Source organism: Octopus bimaculoides, chromosome 28 (genome assembly GCF_046866305.1).
Source record: "Octopus bimaculoides isolate indiv1 chromosome 28, ASM4686630v1, whole genome shotgun sequence".
Taxonomy (NCBI): Eukaryota; Metazoa; Mollusca; class Cephalopoda; order Octopoda; family Octopodidae; genus Octopus; species Octopus bimaculoides.
In genome coordinates, this window is record NC_142955.1 from 3803891 (window position 1) to 3830129 (window position 26239).

Here is a 26239-nt window from a genome sequence, read left to right on the forward strand (position 1 = left end):
ATTGCACACATCTGCTAACAATCAACACGCACAGTGGATTGTACAAGTTCGATCGACTGCCGTAAGGAGCAAAAGTGGTACCCGCCATATTCCAACGAATAATAGATGCGATGTTTAGTGATTACGACTTTGCCATCGCATACTTAGATGACATTCTGTCTAGAGTGCAACATGTCGAACACAAAGAAAATATTCGAGAGAATAAATGAATATGGGCTAAAACGGGAGGAAAATGCAAATGTTTGATGAAAAAATAAAATACCTAGTCAAGTAATGGACAAAAGTGGATGCAGACCGGACCCATCAAGGGCGGCGGCAATACGGAATATGCCACTCTCGACAAACATGACAATGCTACAGGCATTCCTAGGTTTGGTAAATTATTACCAAGTATATTTCCCAAATATACATAAGGTAAAGTCACCATTTAATGAATTACTGAAAAGAAAAGCTAAATAAGTTTGGGCAGAGAAATGCCAGAAAGCATTTAACGAGTTGTGATAACTTCAGACTTGTATCTTACGTATTTAGACCCAAAGTTAGAGATGATACTAGCTACAGATGCTAACGAGTATGGGATAGGGGCCGTGCCCCTACGCAAGGATAACGAGGGCAAGAGAAAGTCTATAGCTAATACATCAAGGACATCATTACCGGCGGAAAAGTGCTACAGCGAGATTGAAAAAGAGGCATTGGTTATTATATTTGGCGTGAAAATGTTCGTTCACAGCAGACATTTTTGGTTGCAAACGGACCATAGACCTCTACTAACGATATACGGATCTAAGAAAGGAATCCCGTCACCTACGGCAAACAGACTGCAGCTGTGGGGTACCATTCTATTAAACTACAATTATAGAATGGAATATCTGACTTCAAAAAGTTGGGATATGCTGATGGTCTGTCTAGGTTAATTCCGAGAGATAACACACTGCTGGATGACACTGTAATAGCAGCACTGAGAGCGGAAGCGGAAATAAAAAAAAGTGATGTGGAACATCGTGCGTAAACTACCAGTAACTTTAGAAGAAATATAAAGAAATGCGAGACATGACAGATTTATCACCGAGACAAAGATCAAATGTGGTCGACAAAAGGATGCGAAGCTTCCTAAACTGGCCAAGCATAGATATTGAAGTTGAAATCCTGGTAACAGAAGTCATCCGACAGCACACAGAGGAAACACAGTCCAAAATTTTCTCAATGCAACTATAAATTGAAGAAGTGAAAAAGAAGGCATAGTGAAATAATAGGTCAGCCCGCCGGTACTTCATCGCTGTAGCAAAACAACATTTTCAACTTTATTTTTTGTCTTAAAGGGGAAATTTACTATTTTATTTAAAATGAAATACTAATCTTAATCAACTTAATCACAAGGCAAAAAGAAAATAAATAACAGACAAATTTTGAGTTTTAATTTTATATGGATAGAATTTATTTAAATTCAATAGATAGATAGATAGATAGAGAGAGAGAGAGAGAGAGAGAAAGAGAAAGAGAGAGGGGGGAGAGAAAGAGAAAGATGCTCCTTAAATCACTCTATTGAAATTCAAAACCAATTATGAATCAAAAACTCCCTTCATTACATTATTTTTTGTTTTATTTCCTCCACCGTCTTCAATTCTGATATTATCGCTACTTTTTACTCCACTTGGTGCTCCATACAACTGACCATGATTGAATATAGGTTCTTACAAAAATACAAGAACCTTCTCCACAGATTGAGATTTGGGATTTCGCATGGCAAATGACAACAATGTCAGGATTTGCTTCCTCTTCAAGGGTGCACCCATTCCATTGCTTAAATTCAACTTTATTCTGGGTATCATTAGGACTTCATTAGCAAATATTCCAGAATTAGTTTTGCAATTATGACATTCTCTTTTAATTCTTGTAGGTATGATATATGCATTTATTTAACCATTTGATATCCGTGGGATGACGTCCGTTCAGCAGCCTTTATCATCTAATGAATTTTTTTCTCTTAGTGCATGATAAACTATTTGACATGTCTGTTCTACTAGCGCAGACATGTAAAATAATTATGCAGTGAATTAAATATTTCTTATGACACAATGAAGGCTGCATACATACGAATATACATACAGACACACACATACACATACATACATAAACACGCATAGATATATACATAAAGAAACACAAACACACATACGTGCATACTACACGCACAGATGCACACACATTCATATGTATGTATATATATGTGTGTGTGTGTGTGTGTATGTGTCGCTGTCGTCGTTACGACAAATGAGATTTCAGCAACATGCAACTGCACAATGTTCTTCAAGGTTCCCATGGAGACGACCCTGACCCTAAATCTGCCAGTGTACCGGGTCAATGCTGAAGACTTCCAATAGTATCCTCTCCATGTTCTCGTCGTCTCTTCCCTAAAACCTTTGAATTTATGAGGAAAGTGTAATTGTGTTGGTAATAATTTTTTGGTTTACTGAATAACCCGTACAAGGTATATTGATTTCAAATGTTTGCACAATGCCATCAATTTCACAGAGAGGGTCAAGTCAATTGCATTGACCCTAGTATGCGACTGGCACTTATTTTATCGATCCTGGAGCGATCGACTGAGGCGGAATTTGAAGTCAGAACGTGAAGGAGGGCGAAATGCCGCTAAGCATTTTGCCGGACGTGCTGACGATTCTGTCAGCTCGATGCCTGACCTGTACGAGGAATATCATTATAGCGGTTTGCATGGTCTGTGCAGAGCCAGTTCTAATCTCTCGTACTTCCAAACTGGCATTGGTCTGGTGCAACACATAACACATAACACAAACACATGATGCAGGATTTATATGGAGTTGTATTCGGAATTACATAGCCAATGCTGCACGAATATACATTAGAGTGAGACTAAAACCAGTTATTACTATACACAATAGTTCATCTACATTTCTTGTGAATGGTTATCTATCAATGAGTCTATATTTAATAACCATCAATGTGCCTACGGGGAGCTTTTATGCTGTGGTTCGACTTGCTAGAAATATCAGCCAATTATCTTTCATGTAACACGGTATAATGAAGGACGTTTGGGGATATATTTAAACAATGTCTGATGAAGAAAACTGTTGTTCATGTCTGGAATGCTCTTAATCATACATGTGCTTGACCAGAATTGATCTGAAGATAAACAATGAAAACACTCAGTGCGTGATTAAATGATGTCTCTGAATTGTGGAAGAAATGAAGTTGTAGACGAACATTTTGTGCTGAGAAAATACTTTCAACTTTCAGGGAACGATATGTTGTGGTAAGAGTGTCTCGCTCTGTAAAATCATACTCTGAATATACTCTCAGAGGCAGTACGGGGTAGGTTTCTCATCTTAGAACATAGAATTTGGTAGCAAATAAATAACAGTTTGTGCTTCAATACAAATATTATACCCAGGAAATAATTATTCTCGTACATTATCTCTACAATAATTAACCAATAATAAATCACCCAACATACAAGAGCCTCACAGATGAAAACGAAAATAAATATACTTGTTCTCATAGATGCAGGCATCGTTGTGTGGTAAGAAGCTTGCTTCGCAACCACATGGTTCCGGATTCAGACCCATAGTATGGCGATTTGGGCAAATGGTTTCTACTATAAACAAAACCTTTTGAGTGGATTTGGTAGACGGAAGCTGAAAGAACGAACGCGCGATCTGTTTCTAAATAAATGTTTGTAACGTCTAGAGTTAAATGGTTGTAAATATTATAATTCAGAAGTAATACCTATAATACATTACTGATTACAGAGATATTATGCACATCTATACATACGGTTACACATATATCCCTTTTAGCAACATTTGAAAGATGTTTCATTTAACAGCTACTATGACAACTCATGATTGCTGGAGCTGCATAAAATAACAAGCAAATTTCAATAATTCAACACCATTCTCTCTTTAGAAATGACACGTTAGATTATATATTATTAGATTATATGCATATACTAATAAAAGACTGGATAGTCACGAATAGCTTTAATTACGAACATTATAAGCAATTTTCATTCATTCATAGAAATATGGCAAGTATTGAGAATATAGTTCTTTCAAATACTTCTATGACGTCACAATTCCATCATGGAATCTATCTCTGCTAATTTTGCTATCTTCTATTGAAATTTAAGATAACAATGATCTTTCTTTCTTTCTTTCTTTCTTCCCTCCCCTCTCTCTCTCTCTTTCTCTGTGAATCCTTCCTCTCCCTCTCTCTCTCTCTCCAATGTATATCCTACTATAGAAGTCTGGAGGTGGACTTATCCTATTCTAAGTGTGCAGAATGGTTTTTTTACATTAAGGCTGTCAGCATTTACACTAGTGACACAAGAGCCAGGTATTAGGCATATCAATTTATCAACCTTGGTAAGAAGTTACAGTGACTTCAGTTGAGAGATTGTTATTTGTATGTTATGCAACCATCATACACTACAAAGTATATGAAACATTTTAGAAGTCAATACTGTGTCCTACCATGTTAGCAGTGCTATTGAATCACTTGTTAAGGTCAACTCTACAGATTTTGAATACAAATTATAGCCAGTACTGATTTGTAACGACATTTCATATTCGAGTACCCCGAACAAGTCAGCGCTGGCTATAATTCCTGAAGAAAATCTGTAGAGATAGCTTTTACAATTGATTTAATATCACTGCTAACATAGTAGCACACAGTGTTGTCTTATAAAGCATTTATTATACTTCGTAGCTGCATACTGAAATACGGTGTCTCTAGAAGTCGTTATTAGTCTAGTTTATCACAACTTTGACGACTGTAGTGTAAACTGCTACATTATGGTCGAGGGCAGTGCTTAGTGAAAATAATTGCTGTATTGTCGTTGTCGAGAGTGTTTAGCCCAGGTCATCCCTGATTGATAACACGTATGGTTAAATTTTTTCCAGACGTCAACATTCATTTGTTGTTTCGTATACGAGGGGCATTGCAGACGCTCTGAGACTTTTTAGGAGAGGCAGTTATAACTGTCCAAGATTATTCTAATGGTAGTACATAATTACTATACATCAATAAACTGAGCTTTCAACGTTTGCATTGCAGATTGAAGGAGACGGCTGTAACAGCACTTTCAACACATCTTACTAAACACTGCTTGTCGCAGCAGATTATTTTGCAAAATGCAGTCAGGACGTGAAAACAATTTGGAAGCTCACTATGTAATAATAAAGTTTTCTGTTAAACAAAGTAAAAATGCTTCGGAAACTTATGCAATGTTCCAAACTGCTTCTGGATTAACTTGTATGGGCCGGGCTTCTGTTTTTCGCTGGTACAAGCGGCCAGAAAAACAAAAACTCAGGATTACCATCTTTTTTAGCAGCATGGGTATCATCTGCACCCACTGGGCCCCACAATGCCTCGTCATCAGCGACGCTCATGAACGGAGACATCCTTTTTTGTATTAGACGTGATCGCCACTGCCCCAGAAGGGAACAAGGGTGAACCACTAGAATATTCAACCCGGTATTTTACCTGTTGTCGGTGCCATACCTTTGCAGTAGATTTTGATGCACCCAGATCCAGCCCGATGGATCTGTATGCTGAGTGCTAATTCCTCAGCATATTATAAGTGCTTAACATAGCAGTACTGTTAAGTAGTTGCCGATTCTGATGCCCCGGGCGTCCAGTGCTTCGTTCGCAGACGAACACCATGCACCAACAGGGACACTGTACACATCCACCGGCCGCCCAAACTCTTCCATTAGAAGAGGAATGAGTGGCCGATATTTGCGCACTTTCTCAAGAGCTGCCTCTTGCAAGGCAGCTCCCTGTTCGAAACGAACGGTCACCTCGACGACTACCACCTTTGCAGGACTGTTAAATACTAGGTCTATGATTAGTCTGGAGCCGTGTAACCTATAGAAGGGCTCCACACTAAGCCTCCAACCATGAGTTATCGCTTCACGTGTTACCAGAGTACATAATTTGTCGTGTCTGGCAAGTGTAAGCTTCTTAACTGCAGCACAGACTACACTGACATGCGAGATGGTCTCCGCCCCTACTCTACTCATTGGACACGTGGAGACCCCACGACCTCCTCACGTCAAGGTGGAAAAAACACTGGAGCGCATCTTGAGTAATCCCAAGAGACACACCTCTGTTATCCCACCCGCTCTACTAAGCCAGATATTATCAATTAAATCCCCCCGAAATACCGCTGCACACACCATGCACTGGTTGGGCCGCCCATTTGTGGGAGTGCACCAGCCAGATGTCAGGGTCGTATTCAGTAGCACCTGGACTTATCAAAGGTAAATCATAGCTGATTCAGGTCGGTGAGCCCTGATGAATCAGCAATCTTTTTAATGGAGACATACTCGGATGTCAGCAGGCGCATGACATTCTTGGGTATCATCCTCACTATTTAGTGAAGACTCAAACCGCCATCTCGCCGGCTGCAATACAGGAAGAAATTTGACGTCATTATAGGGAGATAAAGTATCCTCCTAACTCCTACCTGGATGGCCATGTCAAGGCTCTCAAGAATTCCTCTTGCTGGCATCACCTGCGTGAGGCCATAGATGAACCTCGGCAGGAAGAAGGAGAAGGAGGCAGTTGAGGAGTAGGTGGAGGAGGAGAAGTAAAAGAAGGAGAAGGAGGAGGAAAAGAAGGAGGAGGAGGAGGAAAAGGAGGAGTAGAAGAAGAACAAGAAGGAGTAGGAGGAGGAGAACGAGAAGAAGAAAAAGGTGGAGGAGGAGGAGAAGAGAATGAAGACGTAGGTGGAGTGGGACGAGGAGCAGGGGAGGAGGGGACGGGAGAACAACGAAGAAGATGAAGTTGGAGGAGAGGAGGATGAAGAAGAAGAGGACGGGGAGGAGAAGTAGAAAATGATGTAGAAGATGAAGAAGAAGAAAAAGAAGAAGAAGCAGAAGCAGAAGAAGTAGAAGAAGGGAATAGAGGGGACCAAAGGAGGAGGAGGATGTGAGGGAAAAGAGCAAAGAGGAGGAGGAGGAGAATTTAAAGACTGAAGACAATGAAGAGGTAAAAAGACAAGGGAGAGATAAGAGAATGCAAAGGAGAAGAAGAGGAAAGAGGAGACTGAGGGGGGAGTGGGAATAGGATCTACGCAGGAAGGGGTGGCAGTGGTGGTGGTGGTGGTGGTAAGGGGACAGGGTTATTAGGATCAATCATCCTTGTTGCGGTAACGTGAAGTCCACATGTACATCTTGCTTCCTGATGCCGTGAGGAGGACAGCATCAGTTGGATGGTGACTGAGTGAGTGTACAGGTCTTCGCTCAGGATGCTCCAGCTTGGCTTTCGTCTCAGCCTGGTGACAATGGTGGTGACAGGTGCCAGAAAAGGAAAAAAGAAAAAAAAAGAAGCATTAGTGATATTAATGACAGTTGCTGATATATATATCATTATCATCATCATCATCATTTAACGTCCGTTTTCCATGCTGGCATGGGTCGGACGACGGTTTGACTGAGGTCTGGTGAGCTAGCAGCTGCACCAGGCTCCAATCTGATCTGGCAATGTTTCTACAGCTGGATGCCCTTCCTAATGCCAACCACTACGAGAGAGTAGTGGGTGCTTTTTACGTACCACCAGCTCAGGGGCTAGTCAGGCAGTCCTGGCATCAATCATGTTCGGATAGTGCATTTTATGTGCCACTGGCATTGGCCATGTTCGGCTGGTGCTTTTAATGTGCCACCAACACGGGAGCAAGTTGGGGCACTGGTGACAGCTACGACTTTGATTTTACTCAACTCATCAGGTCTTCTCAAGCATATCATATTGCGTGGGTACTCTTAAATGGGCCAGAGATGCAACACTGGCAATGGCCATGGCTGCAATCTCACTTTAGTTGCCAGATCTTCTCAATTACAGCATTTCTCCAAAGGTCTCGATCTCCTGTCATTGCCTCTGTGAGGCCCAATGTTTGAAGGTCATACTTCACCATCTCATCCCATGTCTTTCTGGGTCTACCTCTTCTACAGGTTCCTTCTACAGTTAGGGAGTAGCACTTGTTCACCCAGCTGTCCTCATCCATACATAATACATAACCATACCAGTGCAGTCATCTCTCTTGCACACCACGTTTGATGCTTCTTATGCCCAACTTTTTTCTCAGGGCGTTTACACTCTGTCGTGTACACACACTGACATTACACATCCAGCGGATTATACTAGCTTCATTTCTTTCAAGCCTATGCAGGTCCTCAACAGTCATGGCCCATGTTTCACTGCCATGTAGCATGGCAGGTCACACACATGCATCATACAGTCTACCTTTCATCCTGAGCGAGAGGCCCTTAGTTACCAGCAGAGGTAGAAGCTCCCTGAACTTTGCCCTGGCTATTCCCCCTGACATGTGATGGAATCTGTTTTCTGTACATCGTCAGTGTTTATTGCCCCTGTGCATCTGCTACACACAAAACACTATCTTCCCAGTTAATCTTCCTTTGATAGGTTAGGGAGTGTTACTTCTTCACACAGCTGTCCTCGTTCATACGTAACACATGACCATACCAGTGCAGTCATCTCTCTTGCACACCACATTTGATACTTCTTATGCCCAACTTTTTTCTCAGGGCACTTACAGTCTGTCATGTATGCACATGTGATGGTGGGGGGGGGGCTGATGAAAGAAAGGCATCCAGCTGTAGTTAACTCTGCCCTAACATACTCTTACCACTCCCATGCAAATGTGAAAACATAGATATTAAAAGGATGAAGATGATGATGATGGATAGTTATTAAAACAACCTCAGAGAAACTGAATGTAGCTAAATTGCATTTTTAATGCCCTCATTAGGAAACTTGAAACATTCATTTTTAGCTTCATTAAATTCATCTAGGGCGTTCTATTATACATTTACTAATGCATGAAACCTTTACTAATTATTTAATTATGCTGTTGACAAAAGCATGGTATGTTAATTATTGTGGCCATTGCAGTAAAAGTCTGGTCTGTGTTTGGTTTAACTTCTTGGTTTAACATAAACATTTGTTATCAATTTCCATGCAAAAAATCTCTTTTCCTATCATTTATTTTGAATTTATATATAAGGAAAAATAAGCACACAAATTATTTCGGTTCAATTATGATTTATGATGAAGTTACTGACAGAAATGATAGTTACTGATAGTTAATGATAGAAAACGGGAATAACATCATGAACATGAAATAAGTGCCTCAGAGTAGAGTGAACATAGATTTTCATTCAAATATATATTTATTAGATATCTCTGAACCAAAATATACAGGGAAAATATGTTTAGAGGTTAAATAGTGATGACTATGATGAATAGGCCATGAAGTATGTCAGGATAACCTCCTTTGTTTTCTTATCAATGAAGGGAAACTATAAGACGTATTCACATCTCTTCTGTTGAGTATCCTTCAGACAATTGTTAAAGGATGAAACTGTTGAAGTACTCATCAGAAGAATAAATAATTTCAGAACATTTGGTTTCATACAGTTGAAATTCTATTCTTCAGAGACAAAAGAAACTCACACTGATAAGATCCCAGATATATACAAATCCGTCCTCAGATCCACTGAGGATTAAGTTGTCAGTATTGTTAAGACAGCTATCAATTTTATACTCGGAGTTGCGATGTCCACTGTACCTGTGGTGAAAAGTAAAGTAAAAATAGCAATTAGTACTTTGATGAAATGGGTTAAAAAGAGAAAGGCAAAATTATAACTGCGTAAACATTTAACACACACACACATAGAAATATATATATATATATATATATATATATATATATATATATATATATATATATATATATATATAAATATATGTGTGTGTGTGTATATACATATATATATATGTATATATTGAAAAAAAAGTCGTCAGAATTTTGGAAGAACTTCTTTCATTTATTTTATACATATATTAGCACTTTCGTTTGTCTTCCGAACTTGTCAAATATAATTCTGTGAAAATACAGAGATCTTGTTTATTTATATAAATCAGGTGTTTTTGGGGGTTTTGTTTATAACAGAACATTTTGTTTTTTTGTTTTTTGGGGGTGAGGCTTTGGAGACAATGGAAGATGTATAAGCAGATAGATAAATAGACAGGCAGATAGAGAGATAGATAGATAGACTGATAGTCAGACAGATAGAGAGATGGATGTGGTAAAAGAGAGAGAGAAGGGCCATTGTATTGAAATGGTCTTTTTAAGGAGTGTCAAAAAAAAAGGGGGGGGGGGGTTAAAAGCTTGTTTACTTCTTACTGTATTGTTTTGAGAGGGTTTCTAGGGATGGTAGAAGAAGGAAGAAAAGGAAGAAGAGAGAAGAAAAAATAGAGAATAATAAATAGAAAATATAAAGAAAGCAAAAATGTCTTCCTGGTACCTACCTTATTGACCTTGAAACAATGAAAGGCAGAGTTGATCTCAGCAGAATTTGAACTCAGAACATAAAGAGCCAGATGAAATGCTGCTAAACATTTTGCCTGACATGCTAATGATTCTGCCAGCTCAGTGCCACATGAGGATCAAAGGGGTGAAGTGTTCAGGAATGTGAGACAGTGTGTGAGAGGGAACCAAGATGTCATTGATGAGAAGGGAATTTGGAATGGTGTGTGAGGGGGTGCAAAAAAGTTCCTGGCTTTCAGGATATTGGGAAAGCCTAGTTGGAGGCCCAACCTTCTGAGTTCTTTTACAGGGATTAGAAAAACTGAAGGGACACTGCAATAAGTGTGTGAACCTGAGAGGGGGATATGTTGAATAAAATTATAATTAAGTGATCCTCCAATAGTTTCTTTCACCCAAAGCCAGGAACTTTTCAGTACCCCCCTCGTAGACATACATGCTATTGATATAGAAGAGAAGAAAGTGGCATGGAAGTACTATTATGAGAGGCTGTTGAATGTGGAAGGAGCATGGAATAGAGAGAGGTAATTAAATTGATCGTAGGTCTGCTGGATCAGGTCTGGCCTGGGGCTAAAAAACGACAACAACAAGAAAGGACACAGTAGATGATATGGTCCGAGATAGACAATGTGTGAGAATAAAAGTGAGAAGGTCACAGTTCAAGACTGGCCTGGGGCTAAAATGACAACAACAACAACAACAACAATAGCAACAAACAATAATAACAATGAATGATGTTCATTATTGAACTAAATAGCTGCTAATTAATTAGTAACTTATTTCCTCACTCATTTAATAATTCTCCTGTCTGTTTATCAAAGAGTCGTAAAAGACCATCAAGGGAACTTGCAAGGACACACTGGTTGTCTTTCGTGAAGGTCACACAGGTGATTGTTTCTGGAAGCAGAGTTGATGAAAAATACATGAAGAGGGATTGCATCTACACCAAACTATAATGCTGTGTAACAAAATTTTATTTTATTTTTTAATTTTTTTTTTCGTCTTTGGTCAGTGAGTGCTATTTCGTATTTTCTTCTGTCTAGAAATCAAAGGAAATGACTACTATTCCCTTCAAACTTTGCTTTTTTGTAACCTGGACATCAATATTCTGAAACTGACCTATTTTCCATTACATTTCAGATTCAGTGCTGAGTTGCTGAAGCAGAAATATCACAAATATAGCAAATATTCTGCTCGATACCACGGATCTGTTTGTCAGTTATTTATTTGACCTTAACTGCTTGAGCATGTCCCTTTATGGCTGACAATTTCTGCATCTCTGATGATGAGTAGGAGCAGTTGGGGAGAATGATAGCCATGTGTTACGAGGGACTCTTTGCGGTTTGAATAAATTTAACAAAGACAAAGTTTGAAGGAAATATTAGCCATTTTTTCATACTTTCTAATGGTAAGCAAATAGGCAATAACAGTTGCTACATTAGGACAAAAATCACATTACACAGTGTAATCATTCATATACCTTATGCACATTCAAACACATACACATCACCCACACAGACACATACACACAAATAGGTATCTACACACATACACATTTATGTACATGTACAAATACACATTTATGTACATGTACACATACACATTTATGTACACGTACACATTGCGTATACATTATACACATAATATACAGATACATACATCTTTCATCTTTTACTTGTTTCAGTCATTTGACTGTGGCCAAGCTGGGGCATCATATTGAAGAGTTTTGAGTCGAATGAATTGACCCCAGGACTAATTTTTTTAAGCCTAGTTCTATCAGTCTCTTTTGCCCAACTGCTAAGTTATGGGGATGTAAAAACATCAACACTGTCATCAACGTCTGCTTTCCATGCTGGCATGGGTTGGATGGTTTGACTGAGAACTGGCAAGCCAAGAGGCTGCACCAGGCATATATATATACATATATATATATATATATATATATATATATATATTTCTATATAAATTTAGATTCAAGGTGAATATGGTACTTAAGTTTAGGCACCAGAATTAAGTATGGTATTATCCATACAATCCCAGAATAAGGTGATGAAAATCAAAATAAGCAACAAGGATATCCAAAGTTAATGCAATATGATCGTTTCATGACACTCCATTTATTTAAGCAATGTGAACATTACATCAGACAGGAGAATTATTAAATGAGTGAGGAAATAATTCACTATTAATTAGCATTTTACATTTGATGTAATGTTCACATTGCTTAAATAAATGGAGTTGTATGAAACGGTTGTACTGCATTAACTTTGGATATCCTTGTTGCTTATTTTGATTTTTATGTATATATATATATATATATATATATATATATATATATATATATACACATACAATGGGCTTCTTCCAGTTCCCATCTATCAAATCCACTCACAAGGCTTTGGTTGGCCCAAAGTTGGTTTCAGAAAACACTTGCTCAAGGACTGAACCTAGAACCATGTGGTTGGAAAGCAAGCATCTTATCACATACCTACGTCTGCATCTATAATACACATACAAACCTAATACACACACACACATTGACGCACACATAAAATTACACACATGCATATAGATACACCTACATATACCGATGATGGTGTGTGAAAAGTAGTCCTAGATACACCATAGAGATACTCTAAAAGAAAAGACAGACGCATCTGGAACAATTATGACCACAGGTCAGCTGAATCAGCACTGAGCTGGGGGGCTACACAACAAAAGAGGACACATTAGATAATGTAGTCCTAGATGTATTATGCCTGAATAAAAGACATGATGGTCACAACAGCTGGAACATCTCTGATCAGAGAGCTGCTGGATTAGGACCAAACCAGGGTTACAACAACTACTAGGAAGGCCACATTAGATAGTGTAGTCCTAGATACACTATGTCAATAAAAGGTGACAATGATCACAGCTGGATCAACTTCAATCACAGATCTGCTGGATCAGGTCTAATCTGGGGCTGCACAACAAAGAAGGACACATTAGTTAGTGTAGTCCGAGATACACTAGGTCTGAATAGAAGACAGCAATTTTTGCACAGTCAGATCAACATTAGTCATAAATCTGATGGATCAGGACTGTTCTGGGGCTGCTTGACAACAAAGAAGGACACATTAGATAGTGTAGTCCTAGATACACTGTGGTCACAGCTGGATCAACTTTAATCACAGATCTGCTGAATAAGGAGGGATCTGGAGCTGCACAACAACAGCAACAACAATGACTGGTTACTCACTTCCAACGTAGTCACAGGTGAGTCGGCCAATCCGCAAGTCATAGCGTCTGATGTAAGAATCGGCCGATCCAGAGAGAATCTCATGGTCCGATACTTGCAGTGATGTGATGCTGTCTTTGGCCTCTTTCAGTTTCTGAAGATGAGAGAGAGAGAGAGTGAGAGGTATAAAGAAAGGTGAGGGAGAGAGAGAGAGAAAGGAATTAGAGAGAGTGGGTAAAGCATGGAGTGGAAAAGTCAGAAAGAGAGAGTGATAGGGAGAGTGGAAAGAAGAGAGTGGTATATAGAGAGAGAAAAGGAGAAAGGGGGGAGTCAGATGTGGTGAGGGGTAGAAAAAGAGAGAAAGGAGTTGGGGAGAGTAGTAGTAGTAGAGAGTGAGAGGGAGGTGTTAGAAAGAGTGAGAGAGAGGGAGAGGAGTTGGAAAGAATGAGAGAGAGATAGAGAGAGTATGGAGTTTGAGAGAGTGGTACATAGCAAGAAAAAGGGAGGGAAGGAGGTAAAGAAAGGTGAAGGAGGGAGAGAGAGAGAGAGTAGTGATATAGTAGAAAAGAGGACGAAAGAGAGAGTGAAGGGGAGAAATTACAAAGCAGAGAAAGTAATTTTGTTTTATTTTTGCTCTTTTTTGTCAGGAAGAAAGTCCTGGGGTTAAAATTGCTGTATCATCGTCTCTTAGAGAACATTCATGTTAAAGTGGGGATAAACATTGCCTTTTGGTTGTTCATATACTGCTTTCTATCTCAAATAGATTTTCTAACAAACTAGTTTTATTACTATCATCATCATCATCATCATTGAATGTCCGCTTTCCCTGCTGGCATGGGTTGGATGATTTCACTGAAAACTGGTAAGCTGGGGAGCAGCTCTAGGTTCCAATCTGATTTGATATGGTCTCTACAGCTGGATGCCCTTCCTAACACCAACCACTCCAAGAGTGTAGTGGGTGCTTTTTACAGCCACGATTACAATTCCACTTGGCTTGACGGATCTTCTCAAACACAACATATTACCCAACTTTCAAAGGGTGATTTTTATGTGCTAGTTACAAAGTCAGTGTATGACATGATTGTATGACATGTATTTTCTGTATATTGCAAGTTTAAACTATTGCCTGGCTTGGCAAACAGGGGCCCACTACCAAAGAGATCCAATTAGATTGAAATCATATGGTTTAGTGGTCTCAAAGCTAGGATGGCAGGAGTTATCTCCCACTTGCAATAAATATCGAGTGCAGAGAGAGCACTGAATAAACCAGTTGGAGGAGATGTCTTCCTGGACTTAAAATTGCAGTCTCTTAGAAAACACACATGTTAAAGTGGGGATAAACACTGCCTGAAATCAGTACCCTTGATCCTTTACAGGGTCTCTGAGATTGAAGAGAAAGAGCTTTCCTCAGAAAGATGGCATGAATGATTGCTGTGAGGTGTCTCCTTGCTCAGAGAGAGAAGGGGGAAATGGGAGAGAGAAAGAGAGATGAATTACTACATAAAAATACATGGGCATTTTTATGCAGCTTTTTTGAGCCTTTTTTCATGCCCAGAATCATTGAAGCATGGAATAAAACTAACTGCATCAGCTATCAGGACACTTAAGACACAATTCCATCCTTAAAAAATGCCACACTTCCCAAAATTCACCAACACTACTCCTGATCTACCTATATATCATTTCCTTTTTTTTGTGTCTGATTTTGAATAAAACTATAGAACTTTCAAATGATATATAATTTTCCCTATGAAAATAGGTATTTTTTCATGAAAACAATGGATTTTTGCATAGTCAAATTGCATGCATCACCCCTTCCACAGAGCTTTCCAGGGATACTTATTAAATTTATTGTAAAGCTCCAAAGTTATAGAAGATTCAGTTTTATATCTCATACCAGTGTATCAAAACTGAGCCTCCTACAGGTAACAGATCACAATATAATCATGTCTGGATATACATTAAATGCTTGCAATAGCTGTAATTTCATTTAATTATTTGTAGGGGTGAGTTTTGGACAAGGACGCCCACATAAGTTGGATTTTCTTCATTTTGACTCTTTTACTGGTTTCAGACTGTGGCCATGCTGGAGCACTGCGGAAATTTTTCCTATTTTATTTTTTTCACTGCGACCTTAAAAATGAAGAGAGGGGTGCGTTTTAGGAAACAAAATTTTTTAAAATTTATGATCTTTTTTACCCCCTCTCCTCACCAAACCAATTTTGTTTGCACTAGGCACTTTAATAGCAATGAGAAGCCTTTATAGCAGGAAGAAAAACATTTATCAAAATATTTTGAGTCAAAAAGCAGTGATTTAAGGAGAGATTTCGCTGCAGTTTCTAGCGTGTTACCAGGTCATTGTAGGATGTGCTAGAAACAGTAGCTAAATCTCTCTTAAATCACATACCTTTTTGTCTCAAGATAGTTTTATAATTGTTTTTTCCTGCAATAAAGGCTTCTGCCTAGCGAACAAAAATTGGCCTAAACTGCTCTGGACAGTGGGTGGATGTAAAACAAAAATAATCACAAATCTTACAAAACTTTATTTCATAAAAAACTTTACCCCAACATTTCCAAGGCTGTGATGAGAAAAAATGGGGGAAATCCCAGTCAAAATGTAGAAAATACAACTCATATGGGCGTCCTGATCTGAAATTCTGTGATTTATAACCATTTTTAATAATCTGTTAGAATTTTATTGAAATGGTGTCATGTCCCAAAATCTCCTGATTTATTTACCTCCATACCTACTATTAACATGCCAAAACTCAAATTTCTATGGCTTGTGATTTGAGATTTAGTTTGGTCTGAAAACACTGTAAAACTAACCATTTGTTTTACATAACAAAATAGGCTTTATATAAATATTTAAAATATTGCCAAAGATAAAAGGTTTTCTTTCCAAGAACCTGAAAAATAAATAGACAACTACTGTATCATAGCCACTATTAATTTGTGTAATTTGAACATGATTGTCATCACAGTTTCAAAGATATGACATCACAAATATAGCTACCTATTCATTTACACAAATTAGGCAAAATTTCAACCAGCTCGCTGACCATTCAAATTCTTATATTTCCTAAAATATTCAGCCAAATTCCACAAATGTGGTATCAAAATATTCCATTTTTTTGATACTTTCCAAGAAGAAGTACAGTAGAAATTACATTCAAATATTTTCAATAAGTATGAGAGGCATCAGATGTAGTGTGCCAGAGAAAATACTGTGCTGATATGGTTATGTGATAGCTGTGGGTGAGGTCAGCTGCATAAAAAAGTCCTGTCACTTAAAATGGATGGAACTTGTGGAAGAGGAATACCCAAGAAGATAGGGGATGAAGTAGTGAAGGCTGATCTCAAGATAGTGAGCCTCATGGATGAGTTAACAAAAGACAACAACAATTGGTGATTCACTGTGCTCAACACCCATTCATAACAGCAAATATGAGATCCTAAAAAAATTCTGCCTATGCTTGTACTTGCTAGATGTTGTTCCTACACCTATACTGCTCTGTCATACCTCCCCTTCTCCTACATACTGGACACTGTTCCTACTCCCATGTTGCCCCATTAAGCATTCCCCACAACTCAACCACCCCTCCTTTACACATTGTTATGTATTCTGATAAGATAATGAAGTGTGAGAACTTACCCTATATTTTCCAAAGGTGGCGAGATAAACGTTTGTCAATGACTGCTTGGTAGAAATGAAATAACGTTGGTATGAATAACCAAAGATATACACAGGAAGTTAGCAATAGTACGAGACAGGTAATCTCGTTCACTTCTTGTTAACAAGTAAGGCAGGTAATCTCGTACTTCCTGTTAAAAAGGGGAGTGGGGAAGACAGCAGGAGCTTGGCGCGAATAGAACCAGAACGAGAGACGGAGCTGCATACGGGTCGGACCGTTCACCACTTACCTTGAAACCTTTGAGACTGGACCTAATCTCCATATATGAACATTTACTTCCCTGTTTGAACACTTTGTTGTTGCGATCAGAAAGTTACCCCTTTTTCTTACATTATTAATTTGTCTGATCGTAACAACATACCACATCTCCTAATTCTTTGTGCTACCAATTCCTCCCTTCTTTCTCCACCACTTCCATCTCTTCTCAGATGTTATTCTGCCTCTTCATTCCTTCTGCCATGCTTTATCTTAACACCTTACATATCTGCTATCATTCATAGCGCCAGCCCCTCTTGTCTGCCAACAATCCTCTACATCTCCTTCTCTCCACTGCTACCATGCCTTGCTCATCATCATTTACTCTCTCAACTATCATCCCTGCACCACTCTTATCTCTCTCTTACTAACCCTGGCCTACACTGATATTTCCCATCAAGCTGCACTTACACTCCTGTTCATCATTCATTACATTCATCTCAAACCCAGCATCCAGCCATCTATTACTATCCCCACCTCATTCACAGCCTGTATTATCTCTCACTTCCTAAGCATTTTGCTCTGGCAACCCATCACTGCCATCTTAACTTTTTCCCAGATTCTCCTTCCAGCCCTTACATAAATGTGAAGTAGCCATACATCTTATCCATAGCAAGCCACCTCTGCTTGTCCCTAGCATAAATACCCTTCAATTTCTCCCCCACTTAGTTGAAAGAGCTTTTCCTTTTCTTCTTCTTTCTGGTCTTGCATGTTATTTGGCAACCCTACTAATGCTGGTCGTATGAAAAAAAGCATCTGATACACACTGCAAAGTGGTAGATGTTATGACTGGCATTCAACTGTAGAAACTATGCCAAAGTTGACATGGAGCATGAGACAGCCCTGTAGCTCACCAGATCCTGTCAAATCAACTAACCTATGCCACATGGAAGATGATGATTACGTGTGTGTGTGTGTGTAAGAGAGAGAGAGAAAGAGAGAGAGTTTATATATATTTATATAACACACATAAACTAATATAAAATGATAGCTGTATAAAGAAATACTGATCTCTAACTGTGGAAGCAGTAGACCCAGGAAGACATGGGATGAGGTGGCAAAGCATGATTTACAAATGTTGGGCCTCACAGAGACAGTGACAAGTGACCAAGGCCTTTGACAATATGCCATGCTTGAGAAGACTCGTCAAGCCAAGTGATATCATGGTCATGGCCAATGCTGGTGTCACGTAACTGGCACCTGTGATGGTGGCACATAAAAAGCATCCATTACATTTTTGGAGTGGTTGGTACTAGAAAGGGCATCCAGTTGTAGAAACGATGCCAAATCAGACAAGAGCTTGGTGCAGCTCTCTGGCTTACCAGTTCCAGTCAAAGTGTCTGACCCATACCAGCATGGAAAACGGATGTAACATATTGATGATGATGATGTTTATGATAATAAGAGGGAGACAAATATATAAACAGACATTGACAGATAGACAAATGGGTGCATAGATAAGCAGACAGACGCAAAGGCAGATAGACAAACAAATAGAGAGATAAATAGATAAGTGTGAGGGGTAAAAAACTGAGGTAGAACAACCAACCTGGATAGGTTCTGACTTTCGGCTGCGACAATCCCAGCAGAGAATGGTTCCATCGACGGAACCAGATAAAATAACTGTTGACTCCTCATTGAACTTTACACAGCTAACAGTACCTGTTGATGTTCAAGGGACATAAAAATAATAACAAAAGCGATGATGATGATGATAAAATTAATAATGATGAGGATGATGATGATAATGATCCTTTCTATTATAGGCACAAGGCCTGAAATGGTTTTGTTGGAGCAGAGCTTAGTCGACTCCACTGACCATCATCAATACTTGACTAGTACTTATTTTATCAACCCCGAAAGAATGAAAAGCCAGTCAACCTCGGCAGTATTTGAATGCAGAACATAAATCTGGAAGAAATGCTACTAAACCTTTTGTCTGGCCAATAATTCTGCCAGCTTGTTGCCTTGACAATGATGATAATGATGAAAATAATAATAATACTAATAATGATGATGATGATGATGAATGCCCTGATGCAGTACCAAGCAGTGGCTCTCATGGGTTTTGATCTTAACTGATTAGAAGTGTTATCATGGACACTGTTTTGTCTTGGTATAAAAGACTGGTTACAGCAAATATTCTGATCAATACCACAGATTTTCTTGTCAGTTGTTTGACCCTCGGTGGCTGACGATATGTGCTTCTCTGATCACGAGCAGAAGTAGTGGGGGAACATCATAGCCATGCATTGAGAGGAATTCTTTGGGGCATGGATAATTCAGCTTCTGAAGAAAATTCTAACTGGGCCCCACCTGCAAGGTCACGCGCTGTTAATTTTGATATGAGATCACCATGTTGCGCGCATATGGTTGTGGAGCATGTGCCTGGTGTGCCCTTATCAGATGGGTAGTCTCGATGGGTATATTGGACTTCATATATTTCACCCCAGTGTCACTTTGATGGTATGTGCTGCTCTCTCACTCAATAATAATAATAATTTAAAATGTTGGCAAAGGGCCCAAAATTTGTGAGGAGGGGACAAGTTGATTATATCGACCCCAGTGTTTCACTGATATTTAATTTATCAACTCCAAAATGATGAACGGCAAAGTCGATCTCAGCAGAATTTGAACTTATATTGTAGTGATAGGTGAGGTACCACTAAGCATTTCACCCAGCATGCTAACGACTCTGCCAGTTCGCCATAATAATAATAATAATAATAACAACAACAATCATGATAATAATTGCCCTGATGCAGTTCCAGGCAGTGGCTCTGATGGCTTCTGATCTTAAGTGACTGGAAGTGTTGTCATGTACATTGTTTTGTCTTGGTATACAAGATGGGCTATACCAAACATTCTGCTCAATACCACAGATTTGCTCATCAGTTGCTTCACCGTAACCAGTTGAGGACGTCCCTTAGTGGCTGACAATATGCACATGGGGGAATACCATAGACATGTGTTGAGAGGAATTCCTTGGGGTTTGAATAATTCACTTCTGGAAATATGGGTGTTTCATTCACCATCCTTAAACAAACCTTATTCAAAGACTTTTTAAACGGGATGGGTTAATCGAACTGAACAATATTGTAACTGGGCCCCACCTGCAAGATCATGTGCTGTTTATTTTGATATGAGATCACCATGTCAGACACATTTCGTTGGGATGCATGAGCCAGGTGCGCCCTTATCAGATGGGTAATCATGATGGGTATATTAGGATTCATATATTTGTACTCCAGTGTCACTTTGATGGCATGTGCTGCTCTCTCACTCAATAATAATAATAATAATAATAATGGTTTCAAATTCTGTCACAAGGGCAGCAATTTTGGGGGAGGGTTTAAGTCCACTATATCAACCCCAGTTTTTGACTGGTACTTATTTTATTGACCATGAAAAGATTAAAGGCAAAGTCGACCTCAGCAGAGTTTGAACTCAGAACGTAGCAGCAGACGAAATACCAGTAAGCATCTTGCCTGGCATGTTAATGATTCTGCCTTCAATAATAATAATGATAATAATAATAATAATAATAATAATGGAAAATACTCGGCAAGAAATGGAAGAAAATTTGAAGAAAGAAGAAAAAAAATACAACATAATAATAATAATAACTCCAGGATTGCAAAGAAAGAGTACTGAAAACAAACATACAATCCCTTAACCCTTTAGTATTTAAACTGGCCATAACTGGCCAAAATGATCTACCTATTTTATCTTCAAACTAGCCAGATCCAGCCTCTCACACTTACCTTACAATATTATCCAAAAAATAAACATTCACATCACAGAAATCTCAAAGCTACAAGGTAATGCATGACTAATTCAAAACAATTTGAATAAATAAACATTACATTTAACAAACAAATCTGAATGCTAAAGGGTTAAAATTTGAAATTGCAAGAATATGGAGTATGAAAACTGTAAGGGTTGTGCTTATAATAAACAGTGCATTAGGAACTGTGAGTTAAGATATAGACAAATGGTTGAAGAAAATTGGAATAGAATGTCTTGTAAGAGCTTCTACAGGAAAGATTACCAAGGTCTTAAGCACTTGAAAAATTGTTGAAAGCTTGTAGACACCTAAAGTTACAGGTAGTAACCCGTTACATAAATTCTACCAGGAGTAAGAACAAACCAGAGTTTGTTCTTATTCTCACCAATGACAATAATAATAATCCTTTCTACTGGAACCACAAAGCCCCAAATTTGGGGGAAGGGATGAGTCAATTACATCAACCCCAGCACATAGCCACAATCAGCATCACCTTAACACAACACAACCACCACACCACATCCACCATCATACCTGCATGTCCTCTGTACTTCCTCTTCATTTGCCCTGTTGCCACATCCCAAAGGATCACCGATTTATCCATACCACCAGAACAGAGTGTGGCATTGTCGCAGGCTGAGTGGGCATCAAGGACTTCATAACCATGGCCAGAATATGTCTTCAGATGTAACTGTCGGTAGGGGTTCCACAGTTTTAAAGTCTTGTCACTACCGCAGCTTATGCAATATTCTCCGTCAGCTGGTTGGCATGAGAAAAAGAAAATTTAAGTATTTAATTAGTTAATTAATCAATCCATGAAATAACAATATATAATATAATTTTTGTTCTTGGGTAGCAACTGTTATTTCCTGTTTGTTTAGTCCAAGGAAGTATGAAAAATGACTAATATTTCCTTTAAACTTTGCTTTTGTTACATTTATTCAAGCCCTAAAGAATCCCTCTCAACACAAGGCTGTAATGCTCCCCCACTACTTCTGCTCATCATCAAAGATGCACATATTGTCAGCCACTAAGGGTCATGCTAAAGTGATTATGGTCAAGCAACTGACAAGCAAATCTGTGGTATTGAGCAGAGTATTAGCTATAATGATATTTCTGCTTCGGCAACTCAGTGCTGAATCTGTCTGAAATGTAATGGAAAATAGGTCAGTTTTACAAAAGCAAAGTTTGAAGGGAATGATAGTCATTTCCTTTGATTTCTAGACAGAAGAAAATAAGAAATAACACTCACTGACCAAAGACAAAAGAAAATTAAAATTTTGTTACACATTGTTATAGTTTGGGTGCAGATGCAATCCCTCTTCATGCATTTTCCAACATCTCTGCTTCCAGAAACAATCACCTGTGTGACCTTCACTAAAGACAACCAGTGTGTTCTTGCAAGTTCCCTTGATGGTCTCTTATAACTCTTCGATAAACAGACAAGAGACTTATTAAATGAGTGAGGAAATAATTGACTAATTAATTAGCAATTACTGAGTTCAATAACGAACATCTTTCATTGTTATTGTTGGTTCTTGCTGTGGTTTTAGCCCCAGGCCAGTCCTGATCCCTCAGACCTATGATCAAAGGTGTTCTAACTGTGACCTTCTCACTTTTATTCTCACACATTGTGTATCTAGGACTACATTATTTAATGTGTCCTTCCTTGTTGCTGTCATTCTAGCCCCAGGTCAGTCCTGATCCACCAGACCTATGATTGATATTTGTACAAATGCAGCCATGGCTGTGTGACTGAGATGTTTGATTCCCAACCACATGGTGCAGCATGGCACCTTGGGTGAATGTCTTGTATTATAACTCTGGATTGAGTGAAGCTATAATAGATATGGATTTGGTAGATAGAAATTAAAAGAAGCTCATTGTGTATGAGTGTGGGTGTTAGGCAACGAGCAAAAATAAGGAAAAGATGAAACAAGAAGGACAAGTTTTAACAGAGGTGTTATTAGTGTAACACTTGGAAGGAAGAAGAAAGAGCCTTTGACATTTCAGACAGTAGTCCTTCATCAGAAAAAAAGAAGGGAAAAAGTAGGAGGAAAAGTGATGAGAGAAAGAACAAAGTGGTATGTTGGAAGCATGGGTAGGAAAGATGGGAGAAAGAGAGGTAGTGAGAGAGACACACACAGACACGTCTTTTTCTATCTAAAAGAGTTTTTCAATCCAGTATTTACGTTATTATTTATAGCTTAATTGTATTTCGAGACACAATTCTAAAAAACAATTATGTTATATGTTATCTATTACTTCTATTACTATCTATTAGCCTGCGGACATGCTGGAGCATTGCTTTGAAGAACTGACCCAGTAGTTATTTGTTTTGAAGCTCAGTACTTAATCAATCGGTCTGTTTTGCTGAACCACTAAGTTGCAGGGACGTAAACACACCAGCACCGGTTGTCAAGTAGCAGCGGGAGACAAACACAGACACACGCATAGAAACACAATAAGGTTTTCAGTTTCCGTCCACCAAATACACTTACAAATTACGGGACACAAACACACCAGCATCGGTTGTCAAGTGACACTAGGAAACAAAAACAGACACACACACACATTTATCTCTTTTATTTGTTTCAGTCATTTGATTGCTGCCATGAATGGGCACCGCTCTAAGGGTTTTAGTCGAATAAATATATATATATATATATATATATATATATATATGACATCAATTCTAAAAATAGCCAAACACATACTGCTGCTGTCCAAAGGAATTGGTATAAAAGACAGAAAACCAGCCAGTCTATTACAGTCTGTTAAGGTCTGTCATACCGGCCATGATGAAATACCACAAGGTATAGAAAATACGTATTCGCCTTTATATATTTAATCCTTTATATTGAACACTCAATATTTCATCTATTCAATAAGACATATTCCATATATTCAATAAGACATTCAATACTTTATTTCATTGTACCATCCATTCTTATTTTATATTATATATTGTATATTATATTATATATTGTATATTCCATATTCTATATCCCACATTGGTTTTGCAGGAATATAAATAAGACATAAAAAACAGACAGTGTTGGAACTCTTTTAAACAAAATAATATATTCCTCTATACACAATCATACAAAACCCCTTTTTTTGTATTTATTTTTACTCGCACACACACACACACACACATATATATATATATATAGGTAATCTTCCAGTTTCGAGGGGTTAAATAAAAATACAAGGGAAGTAACTGAACGTCTTACCAGTATTATCCGTACTACTTTGTTTATAAATAAATCACGTGATTTGATTGACGTTAACTGTTTATATATAAATCACACACGTGATTGAATATCATAGTTTCTTATGAGAAATCGAAAATGCCTCGTGGAAGACCGAACCCGAACCCTAAACTTTTATGAAAAAAAATTCCGTCGCATGCTGTTTGTAAAAAGAAAAAAACATTTAAAACTTTTATTAAAAGAATTCCGTCGCATGCCGTTTTAGAGAAAAATTAGTACGGATAATACTGGTAAGTCGTTCAGTTATTTCCCTTGTAATTTATTTAACCCCTCGAAACTGGAAGATTACCATATATATATATATATATATATATATATATATATATATATATGTAATTGTTCAGTTTAGTTATATATAAAAAAAAAGTAAATAAAAATTAAGGGAGAGACAAGTAGTTAAAGAAGCAAAGGGACATTGGTATAGAGAGAGTCTCAAGAAAGTGCTTTTTGGTCGAAATACCTGACCGCACAGAAGAAACTTTAACTGAGCTGAAACAAAGTTGGATTTTGACTGGGTCTCACACAGTCAGCGATGGATGGCGAGCATGTGATAACATCAGTATCCTCAGTGGTGGTGCCTAAGCGCACGAGGTGATTATACACCGACCACATTTGGTTCATCCTCATGATCAAGACGTCCACGCATAAAATGTGGAAAATATGTGAATGCGGGTGAAACGGAAGTTGAAACGACAGTTTGGGACACCGGACGAATTGTTTATTTCATATCTGCATGAGTTTCTCTGAAGAGACATTTGTTCACTTTCAGGTGGCCATCGCCAGTCTTTATGCTGTATAAAAAGTACTTCATTTACTACTTATCTCTCCTTAACTTTATTTACTTTTATATAAGCTGAACAATTACCATATATATACCGCGTATGTATATATATATATATATATATACATATATATATACGGTGGGCTTCTTTCAGTTTCCGCCCACCAAATCCACTCACAAAGCTTTAGCCGGTCTGAGTCTTATAGTAGAAAACACTTGGCTTGGGTGAAACGCAATGAGACTGAATCTAGAACCATGTGGTTGAGAAACTATTACTCGTTGTGCCCAACAAAAAAAAAAACAAAAACACGATATAAAACCAAATATTGATATATAAACACACACACACACACAAACAGATATGGAGGTGGGAAATGAACCCGTGTCCACAGTTACAAAAGAGAACGGCGGTAACTTACAGTTAAATCTGACATTACGTACAGCTCCTTGTTTACAATCAAATGTAATATTCAATTTATCAACGTATGTGTTTAATGAGGAAGACGACATCTTTCCCCCGTATATATATATATATGGCAAGATATATATATATATATATATATATATATATCTATATATATATATATATCTTATGTTTATATTTATGTGTTGTCACGTATTTACATTGCTACGCATGCTCTATCTTCACAGGAGACCGGTGTAACGACCAGATTTGTCCCAGTAGAAATAATTGTACAATTTGGAAAATGTAATTGTTTTTTGTTGTTCTTTTTATGTTTGCGTATGTATAAACATTATATTCTTTTCTACTATAGCCACAAGGCCTGAAATTTTGCGGGAGGGGGTTAAGTCAATTAAATCGACCCCAGAACTCAAGTGGT

The 26239-nt window shown here is 38.2% G+C and overlaps 1 protein-coding gene across 1 annotated transcript; it reads right to left on the reverse strand.

The window, feature by feature from the left end:
- Positions 1–1404: 1404 nt before the first annotated feature.
- On the reverse strand, positions 1405–26026 carry LOC106871384 (WD repeat domain-containing protein 83). The gene is made up of 7 exons (XM_089344278.1): positions 25817–26026; positions 21876–22100; positions 19104–19216; positions 13626–13758; positions 11173–11281; positions 9511–9625; positions 1405–7315 (listed from the first exon to the last, which is right to left on the reverse strand). Exons 1-7 carry the CDS (start codon positions 25905–25907, stop codon positions 7172–7174), a joined length of 930 nt encoding a protein of 309 aa, XP_089200404.1. The 5' UTR covers positions 25908–26026; the 3' UTR covers positions 1405–7171.
- Positions 26027–26239: the final 213 nt, after the last annotated feature.